At 42.1% G+C, this 10,696-nt stretch overlaps 1 protein-coding gene across 3 annotated transcripts; it reads right to left on the bottom strand.

Moving 5' to 3' along the window:
* Positions 1-315: 315 nt before the first annotated feature.
* Positions 316-7,321, bottom strand: LOC132877714 (tripartite motif-containing protein 16-like). 3 transcript variants are annotated; one of them, XM_060913611.1, is made up of 6 exons: positions 6,627-7,321; positions 4,340-4,435; positions 3,962-4,195; positions 3,658-3,829; positions 3,400-3,459; positions 316-3,325 (listed from the first exon to the last, which is right to left on the bottom strand). In XM_060913611.1, exons 1-6 carry the CDS (start codon positions 7,224-7,226, stop codon positions 2,733-2,735), a joined length of 1,755 nt encoding a protein of 584 aa, XP_060769594.1. In that variant the 5' UTR covers positions 7,227-7,321; the 3' UTR covers positions 316-2,732. The 3 variants fall into 3 exon arrangements, with proteins under 3 accessions (XP_060769594.1, XP_060769596.1, XP_060769595.1); XM_060913613.1 differs by having other exon boundaries at positions 316-3,301; XM_060913612.1 differs by having other exon boundaries at positions 3,400-3,453.
* Between the last annotated feature and the right edge of the window lie 3,375 nt (positions 7,322-10,696).

Genomic DNA, 10,696 nt, shown 5'->3' with positions numbered 1-10,696 from the left:
TAGAAAATTCTAAAGGGTTCACAAACTTTCAAGCACCACTGTAAATAACTTAGCATTTGTATCCAAAAAAAACTGTTTACTTTAGTATTTGCAGGCAATACAAACCTGTTTATGTCCCACTGAAAATTTGATGTCCGAGTTAGCTCCATGAATTCTGAAATGAGTAGGGTAAATAAGTGGTTTTGAGCAAACAAACTGTCCTTAAATATATTTAAAAAAAACAAATTTTATCATCTTTGCGGGAAAAAGTAAAAAACACTGTAATAAAAATGCCAAAATATATATTGACAACATACACAGACACGCTTCTTAGGTGTTTTAATAGATGAAAAACTTGCATGGAAAAATCATGTTGAGCTCATTAGCAAAAAGATAGACAAAAATATCGGAATAATACGAAAAGTTGGAAATTTACTATCACAAAAAACACTTTTATGATTCTATACTACACCTAGATTTGCCCGTACCGAACATGCTGTAATATTATATGGGCAAGCACTTACACAACAACGCTAAAGCCACTGCTCTTACTACAGAAACGCTTTATTAGGATCGCTTCAAATGAGTCATATACATTCCCTTCAACAAATTTGTTTCATGACTTAAAAATATTAACAATATACAACATTAACAAATTACAGATTAGTCTTTTTGTTCACAAAATCATCTATGGAAGTTGATGTTTACCAGCACATTACAGAGATAGCATTATATATAACTCAGATATCCTCAAAGACAACACAAGACAGTGCAATAACTTAAGACCGATTCGAACCAAATCTAATCAGCGACAGTTTACTTTAATGTATAGACGACCCTTTGGATGGAATAGTCTAAAAAAAACAATTACAAAACAGTACGTCGCTGCCCCTTTTCAAGAAGCAACTGCTAAAGGAAATCTTGAATAATCCAGCTACAAAATTACACTGATCTCTTTCCAAATCCTTGTTATCGATTAATTGTTCATAATTGACGATGTTTTCATGCTTAATTTTAGTTTTGTTCAGTAAGTTGATCTGAAGCTTATTCCTATCATTTTATTCAGCAAATCGATGTCATCATTGTTATTTTACCATGAATTCATATATTTGCTTGTAGCAAATTATATGTTTGTTTCCCCGGCTATCTATTGATCAATTACTTTAATTATTAACTTTTTTATGCTTTATATAAGTTGACCTTAATATTGTCATTTTTATCTTAATAAGAGGAGGCTCTTGAAAAACCATCAAGTTTCAGGCCTCCCCTGCATGTCTTAGTATTTGGTATATTTTGTTAAGCCAATTTTGTTCTTGTATGTGCAATAAACAATAAACACTGAGCGTGTTCTAGTCAATATTCGTTAGTCATAATGAAAAGTATGTCGTGATTTCACAATGTAAATATTATTCCTGTGCATTAGATAGTTTACATAGAAGATTCTTTGTTTATCATTGCGATGGTGAAGACCGCTGAGCGAAAATGTGTGTAATTAAACTATACACCTACTGTATATTGCACAACTTCAGGTGAACAACCTCTCGATTCACGATCATACTGCGCAGTTTATTTCGTTGAGCAAGACAGTATACAGTTCTTTTTCACTGTGGTGGGGGGCGTGGCCAAGTGCCAGTTGGTGAGTGGAGCACGAGCCCGGTGAAGGTGGTGTGTGTGTGCAGTGTGAATCTCTGTCCCTGGCTGAAATCACATCAGGGCAGTGACACATAGTTTATTTTGAAACTGCTGAAAAGCATGTTTTGTGTTAAGTGACAGTTTAAAAAATAAAAACGAAAGTGACATTGATCCCGCCTGCCTGTTTCAGTGTCCACTAGATCAGCGAAGCCGTTACATTCATCTTTTTGATTTTTGTGTTTGCTGTTATTATTTTGGTCCTGCGTTTCCTTTCCTTCGCAATACAGAGTTTTTTCTTCCCACTTTCCGTTACTGTGGTCGGTCCTCCATTGTTCTCTCAGGGTACAAATTTGTATCCCACAATGGGGAAACCCCACCACCTCATGCACGACATAACATGTTGGATAAGGTCACGGTGAAGCAAGAAAAAAATGGCGGAGAATTTAGGGCCACGTGGCTCTAAATTCATTAATTGTTCTTTGAGGGGAAAAAAGTAATAAAATTTGAAGTCTGAGTGTCAAATTCAGTAGCTTACAGTCCACTAAAAAAATAATTGGGTGTCAGGGAAAATTCTTTTTATGGCCTAAATTAGAAAAATCTGAAAGGCAGTCTACCTTTAATTATTATACATTTACGGTGGTGTAGTGGTTAGCACGTTCGCCTCACAGCAAGAAGGTTCTGGGTTCGAACCCAGTGGCCGGCGAGGGCCTTTCTGTCTGGACTTTGCATGTTCTCCCCATGTCTGCATGGGTTTCCTCCGGGTGCTCCAGTTTCCCCCACAGTCCAAAGATATGCAGTTAGGTTGACGTGGGGCGGCCTTGGGCTGAGGTGCCCTTGAGCAAGGTACCGAACCCCTGACTGCTCCCCGGGTGCTCTGGGCTGCCCACTGCTCTGGGTGTGAGTGTGTTCACTGCTTCAGATGGGTTAAATGCAGAGGATGAATTTCACTGTACTTGAAGTGTGCATGTGACGAATAATAATAATAATAATAAAACATTATACGTTTTAACTTAAATATTAAAATGAGTGTTTTTGTGCAGCTGGATTGTGTTCTAGTGAAGCAGACGACTGAGCAACAACATGGCAACATGCAGGAATTTTACAGAAAACACTACACACTTTTATTCTCGATCACACAATCTCACTGTAGAACCAGGAGACCAGTAGAACGCGAACCCAGAAACTTTGTAGACCCCAAATCCAGCGTGTAGAGGCTGAGTGAATGTGGTGTGGACTCTGTGGAGGAGCTTCATTGCGTAAGAGACGCTGTAGAAGGACAGAGTTCCTGCACTGTGATCCACATACACTCCTATTCTGGAGGGTGATGGACCTCTGAGAACAGTCTCAATGTTGTCGTGATAGAAAGAGAGAGAAGAAGAAGAAGAAGAAGCACACCGCAAACTCCAGGACTGATTGTTGCCTCCAAACCCGCACTCATTAACCCGTCCTTCCCTGCTGATGTCTTTATATGAGACTGCTATGGACACACCACCATCACCGCTCCACTCCACCTCCCAGTAACAACGTCCACACACACTCTCCTTACACAACACCTGCTCCCAGGAATCAAATCTCTCTGGATGATCAGAGTAACGCTGCTCTCTCCCACTGTCATTCACCGCTCTGTTCTTCTCAGACAGAATGAGGTGACGATGTGCCGTGTTGGGATCCAGAGTCAGATAACGGAAATCTAAAATAAAAGAGAAAAACCAAACTGAACAATGTGAACATGTTGGGTTTAATTCACACAATATATTTATGTGAAGTGTGTGTTTGTGTTAGATGTACATTTCAGAAACTCTTCTCTGCTCTGTGGTTCTGGTCCTGAAATGATCTGAACTGCTGCAGCTGTGGAGAGAAACATGGAAACATGAGTTTGTGTAAAAGATGGAAAGAGTTTAAAGTGATCCAGTCAGTTTATTCATTTTAAATCAGTGTTTTAGTTCAAAGTGTCAGGTGAATAAAGTGTCTGCAGAAAAGAAAGCAGGAGCATCGATAAGAAATAACACATCACTGTGTTTCTCCAGCAGGAACAGCTCCTCTTACCATGTGGAGGGATTTTGTTGAATTCCTCCTCACAGAATTCCTCGAGTCTCTTTTTCAGATCTGAGAGAGAATTCCTTACTCCATCAAATGAGAGATGTTGATGGACAGTGACGCTGGATGTGCGAAAATCTGGTCCGATAAGTGGAGGAGAGTGACGTCCAGAAGCTAAAACCTACAGAAAGCAAATGAAATGTAAAACCCACTTGTGATGTCAGACAGGGACATTTATTGTTGCCTTAATGAGAGGTGTTTTAGAGAGTGTGTGAGGAACAGCTGGCTCTGTAGATCAGACAGTGAGTGTTACCTGGAGGAAATGTATGTGATCGTGTGTGTGTGAAAGCTGCTCCAGCTCAGTGACTCTCCTCTGAAGATCAGCAATCTCCTGCTCCAGTTGCTCCAGGAGTCGTTCAGCTCGACTCAGTTCAGCCTTCTCCTGATCTCTGATCAGCTCCGTCACCCCCCAGCGCTTTTTCTCCATGGAGCTGATCAGCTCAGTAAAGATCCTCTCACTGTCCTCCACTGCTGTCTGTGCACTGAGCTGTTAGGACACACACACACACACACACACACACACAAGATTTAAAGCTCATCTATCATTCCCTCTCTTACTGGGACTGTAAATGACTCGTTGTCCATGTTGTGTGTGTTTCTAGGAGCAGCTCTGTCTCTGCTCACTGCTCACCTTTATAGTGTTCACAGCCTGTTTCAGCTCCTGCACCTTCTTCTGCTTCTCCTGGATTCTCTGCTGGGATTTCATCTGCTCCTTCTTTAACTCACTCTGAGGACAAATAAAATACATTCAGCTTTTTATACAGTACGAGCGAACTGGTTCCATATTAATGTCAGTTCAAAGTACATTCATGTTTCTTACAGCTGTGAATGTTATGTATTGTGTGTGTGTGTGTGTGTGTGTGTTTTGTTGTTTTTTGGCAGTGTGGGTGTGGTCAAGCACCAGTTTGTGAATAGAGGGCGGGGCCAGGGAAGGTGAGTGGCAAAGTGATCTCACCTGTTGGTAACTGATGTGTGGGTGTCTGTTTTGCAGGAATGACAGAATCATGAAAAAGAGGGGCAGAGTGAAGAGGTGGTCGTCTCCCGACTGGAGAACATGTATGTATGTGTGACAAGACATAATGTTAAAGCTGAAAAGCCAAAGTGACAAATAAAAGAGACTGTGTTCAACACCATTTCCTGCCTGTCTGCACTTCAGTATTCCACCCACCTCAGGGACATATAACAGTGGTGCCGAAAGCCAGGAAGACTGACGTTAACCACCAGTGGAGTCCTCCCCACTCAAGAATGTCACCTATGCCCTTGCTGCCACCCAAGAAAGCCAGTACCAAGCCCTGATCACCCTCCGCAAGGAGCAAGAGCAGCGCTGAATCCAATCACAATGTTATGGAAGGACCTGAAGCGAGCAGTTCATGTGAGGAAACCCACCAACATCCCAGAGTTGAAACTGTTCTGTACGGAGGAACGGGCTAAAATTCCTCCAAGTCGGTGTGCAGGACTGATCAACAGTTACCGCAAACGTTTAGTTGCAGTTATTGCTGCACAAGGGGGTCACACCAGATACTGAAAGCAAAGGTTCACATACTTTTGCCACTCACAGATATGTAATATTGGATCATTTTCCTCAATAAATAAATGACCAAGTATAATATTTTTGTCTCATTTGTTTAACTGGGTTCTCTTTATCTACTTTTTGGACTTGTGTGAAAATCTGATGATATTTTAGATCATATTTAGGCAGAAATACAGAAAATTCTAAAGGGTTCACAAACTTTCAAGTGCCACTGTTGCTGAATGAACACTAACCCCACCGCCACACCCCAAAATCTAGTGAAAAGCCTTCCGAGAAGGGTGGAGCTCATTATAACAGCTTTGTTTTGTTTTGCCAAAATATTCTCTGCGTGTGTGAAATGTTGAAATGTTGAGTAACTGGTCTGACCAGATTACGACTCTCACCGAAGAGAGATTTAACACTGTTAACCAGAACACATACAATTTTAATCAGTTTTTACAGAATCCTTCTGATTGATTTGGAGGTGGAAGATTTTACATTGTACAGTGTCTGTGAATTCTTTTATCTCCATTTTAAACCCTGAGGTCACCCAAGAGTGTCCCTTTTGTTCTCCGAGAGAAACTGTTTATGTCTTTTTACATTGCTTCGGGTTGCAGTCATTGTTTTATTGGTTGGGGAACATTTTAAGATCATTTGATATGAATTTTACCTTTCAGCTTTTTATTTTTGGTTTTAAATATGTCCGGAGAAACAAATCCATGTGTCAGCTGGTTACTGTTAACCCTGGCCAGGCCAAAATGGCAATCTACTGAAGTAGAAAAAACAAAATGGCACAAAACACAGACTGTGACCCTGAGAGAATTCTGTCCAGACTGACTAAATCCAGAGTTTTGATTGATTTTAATTTTTTTAAGAGTATGGGTGATATGGAAATGTTTAAGACAGTGTGGTGTTGTGAGGAGGCTCTGTGCTCAGTAGTGGAAGAAGAACTTTGTTTTACACAAAACCTGCATTGCAGAATCACTGCAATAACTTAACTCACACTGTGCACTGTTATATTTAACCTAATTTATTTAAAATGCTTTATTAAATATTTATTTATTAATTCACATACATTTTATTATGTAATGCTACTTTTGTAAAAAATAAAGGATCATAAAAAGTAAAAAAAAAAAAAGTGTTTGTGTTTTCACCTGCCTCGCCCTGTCACAGGCGTTGGCTGACATGTTCACTAACTGGTTTGACCAGATTACGACCATTACTGAAGATAAATTTAACACTCTGTTCACCAGAACACAGACAATTTTAATCAGCTTTTACAGAATCCTTCTGATTGAGACACACACTGAAATTAAAGTTCAAATCATATCACTGACTAAAGCACCTGTTTCTAGATGGGAAACTATAATTAAGATCATTTAATTCTGGAAAGATTTCTAGTTCTCACCTGTTTCTCAGCTCTTTCTGCTGCGGCTGTGACGGTGTCGTGACCTTTGTGATTTTCCATCATACACAAATAACAGATGCAGGTTTGATCAGTCTGACAGTAGATCTCAATCAGCTTGTGATGTTCAGAGCAGATCTTCTCTTGGAGTTTTGCTGAGGCTTCAATCAATGTGTGTTTTTTCAAAGTAGAGTCTTCAAGATGAGGTTTCAGATGAGTTTCACAAAATGAAGCCAAACACATCAGACAGGACTTGACAGCTTTGTGCTTTCTCCCGGTGCAGAAATCACACTCCACATCTTCAGGTCCAGCATAACAGTGAGCAGGAGATGCAGCTTGGACTTCTGTCTTCTTCACTTTCTCCACCACTTCATCCAGCATGTTGTTTCTGGATAGAACAGGCCTTGGAGTGAAAGTGTCTCTGCACTGAGGACAGCTGTAGACACCCTTCTGATCCTCCTGATCCCAGTGGCCATTAATACACACCTTACAGAAACTGTGACCACAGGAGATAGTCACCGCATCCTTCAGGAGTTCCAGACACACTGGGCACCTGAACTGGTCCTGAGAAAGCTGATCTACTGAAATACTGGCCTCGGCCATTTTCCTGAAATCGCTATGAGAAAGAGATCAGTTTTGTGTTGTCTGAAAGGAGTGACTTCCTTCTTCTGTGTGTGTGTGTGTGTGTCTGTGTGTATGTGACAGAGGGGAGAGAGAAAGAGAAAGAGAGAGAGAGAGAGAGAGAGGAGGAGCACAAACACGGAGAGATCACGAACACTCCTCTATTAACCATTTCATCTCTCTTCAGTACAGAAATATAACCGCACTGATTAGGATTAATTTCATGAAATACACATGGAAAATGATGGCCAGATGAAGCTTCAGGAAACACTGAAGCCCATCCATAACCGCTTATCCTGTGCAGGGTCGTGGGTGAGCTGGAGCCTATCCCAGGTGACTATGGGCGAGAGGCGGGGTTCACCCTGGACAAGTCGCCAGGTCATCACAGGGCTGACACACAAAGACAAACAACCATTCACACTCACATTCACACCTACGGTCAATTTTGAGTCACCAGTTAACCTAACCTGCATGTCTTTGGACTGTGGGGGAAACCGGAGCACCCGGAGGAAACCCACGCGGACACGGGGAGAACATGCAAACTCCACACAGAAAGGCCCTCGCCGGCCACGGGGCTCGAACCCAGGACCTATGACTCTCTGATGTTTAATGAAATTAATATCTAATAAAGAATAAGAGCTGATATCTGTCAAGCCAAAATGACCATTCATGTATTTCTAAAACGGCTACAAACAAGACGTGTGTTATTTTGCAGTTTGTATCTACAACCCATAATGACGTAATATTACTACTGATACTACAAATCTCTTTTTTACAGTTTTTCCACACAAATGAAGATAAACAAACCACTTAGTGACCTAAAACCCTGATTTAGAACAGAGTGTGTGAGGGTTTCTGAAATACATGAGGGTGCAGATCTACTGAGAGCTCTGTAAACTTGTCCGAGAGTTCACAGCAAGAAGATCCGGGTTCGAGCCCCGGGGCCAGTGAGGGCCTTTCTGTGAGGAGTTTGCATGTTCTCCCCGTGTCCGCGTGGGTTTCCTCCGGGTGCTCCGGTTTCCCCCACAGTCCAAAGACATGCAGGTTAGGTTAACTGGTGACTCTAAATTGACCGTAGGTGTGAATGTGAGTGTGAATGGTTGTCTGTGTCAATGCCCATGTTTACATTAGACCGTATCAGCGGATCATCAGATTAACGTTTTTAAAACGATTAGTGTGCACACAGCAACACCAATACACGATTTGCGTGCACACAGCAACACCAATACACGGATACGCTCGGCTCCGCAGGCATCCTGCGCTCCAAATCACTCCGCCCTGAACAGCGAGTGCCCTCTGGAGGGTGCGCACTCCGGCCCTGCGCAGCGAACAGAGCACACGAGTGAAGTGCACAAGCCACGATTCGGGACTGAGCCGCTGTGTGTGTGATCTCAGCGCATATCACTTACTACTTGCAAGTGGAAGGATGGCAAGCCTAAAGACAATCATAACTACACAATGGGCAGTATTTGCATCATTATTTGCAGTATTTTCATACTTTTATACTCTTTAATGAAAGGTGATACAAGGCGGAAGTCCGCGCCGTTTTTCAGCAGTCGCGTCACTTGACCAACGCCAGCGAATCAGGAAGGTGGATGTCACAGTGACGTTGTCCAATGAGACGCCAGCTAGAGCTCAGCACAGCGTAGCCGCGTATTCTCAATGTTTACACAGCACTGGAGCTGACACAATCTGGATTGAATACGTGGATGCTGGCGGATTCCCGTTTCCCAGCGTTTCCAGGCGGTTTAATGTAAACGGACAGTGCATCCGCGAAGAAAACGAGACAGATACGGTCTAATATAAACGTAGCCTGTGTGTCAGCCCTGTGATGACCTGGCGACTTGTCCAGGGTGTACCCCGCCTTTCGCCCGTAGTCAGCTGGGATAGGATCCAGCTCACCTGCGACCCTGTAGAACAGGATAAAGCAGCTAGGGGTAATGAGATGAGATTAGAATGTGATGATTTGCAAATCTTGGAAACTTTATATTTCATTGAATATAGTACAAAGACATCATATCAAATGTTGAAACTGTGAAATTTTATTGTTTGTTTTTTTTAAATATACACTCATTTTGAAGTCCATGCCAGCAACATATTTCAAGAAAGTTCAAGAAAGTGGTGTCCATGATGTCCAAAAAGAATTTCCAATTTCTCTTTGTCAGATAAGAGGACAGTTTTCCACTTTGCCTTAGTCCAAAAAAGTAAAGGAGCTCTGGCCCAGAGAAAGCAGCAGTGTTTCTGGATGGTGTTTGTATCTGGTTGTAGCTGGGATTTGCGGATGCAGTGATTAACTGTGTTCAGAGACGATGGTTTTCAGAAGTGTTCCTGAGCCACATGTAACTTCATGTTGTATTAAAACTGTAACTTGGAAATTAGATGATTTGAGCTTTATATGGTGCTGCACAGAATTGTTACCAAATTATAAAAGGATCATTATTATAGTTGTAATGGTCTAGTGCAGTGGTTTTCAAAGTGGGGGCCACGGCCCCCTGGGGGGCCGCCAGGGGGCGCTGGGGGGGCCTCAGAAAGTTGGAGGGACGATAACAAAAATTGCGAAAAAAATATATTTTTAAATAATTATTATTAAATTTATTGTAATTAGATTTTTAATCATTATTATAAAATATAATTATTATAAATAATAATACATCATATCGAAACATTGTTTGCCATGCTCATCTCTCCGATTGCCTGTGACGTTGCAGTTTGCGCCATTTATGAAGCTGCTTTGCTCCTCAAGCTAGCGTATTGCTAGCGCAAAATAGACAGGTTTTTGAAGAAGAGACCGAAGGAACAAACCAACAGCTCTGCGAGGCACTGGTCACAAAAAGGATGGATAACGAGTTGAATCAGGTACTACAGGAGGTTATACAAGTAGTGAATTTTATTAAAGCCCGTCCCATGAAACACAGACTGTTTACCCTGCTTTGTAATGAGATGAGCGCTCATTTTGAGGGGCTGCTGCTTCACTCGAACGTGCGCTGGCTGTCACGGGGCGCAGTTTTGAACCGTGTCTATGAGCTGCGGAGGGAGGTTGCAGAGTTCCTCTCATCTGAAAAGCATCAGCTGGCAGATCGGTTCACCGATGCAACCTGGATCCGCAAACTTGCATACATGTCAGACATTTTCCAGCATCTAAATGTACTGAATCAAAGCATGCAAGGACGTGACATGTACATACTCCAGGTGCAAGACAAAGTGCGTGCTTTTTCCAAAAAGATCATGCTGTGGTCAAACAAGCTCCAGGAGGGAGTTACAGAAATGTTCCCACTACGTACTTCACCAGGAGCTGCTGTCATGTGATGATTTGGGCTCCGTCTCTCCATTGATCCAGTCCCACCTGGAGCACCTCCAAGGATATTTCAACGACTATTTCCCTGACCTCGAAAACACACATTTAAACTGGGTTAGGAACCCCTTTGCCCCCGGTGTCGGTTCTAGTCTGGACT

The sequence above is a fragment of the Neoarius graeffei genome, chromosome 2, assembly GCF_027579695.1.
Source record: "Neoarius graeffei isolate fNeoGra1 chromosome 2, fNeoGra1.pri, whole genome shotgun sequence".
NCBI lineage: Eukaryota > Metazoa > Chordata > Actinopteri > Siluriformes > Ariidae > Neoarius > Neoarius graeffei.
This window is presented reverse-complemented; position numbering and strand designations above follow the sequence as displayed.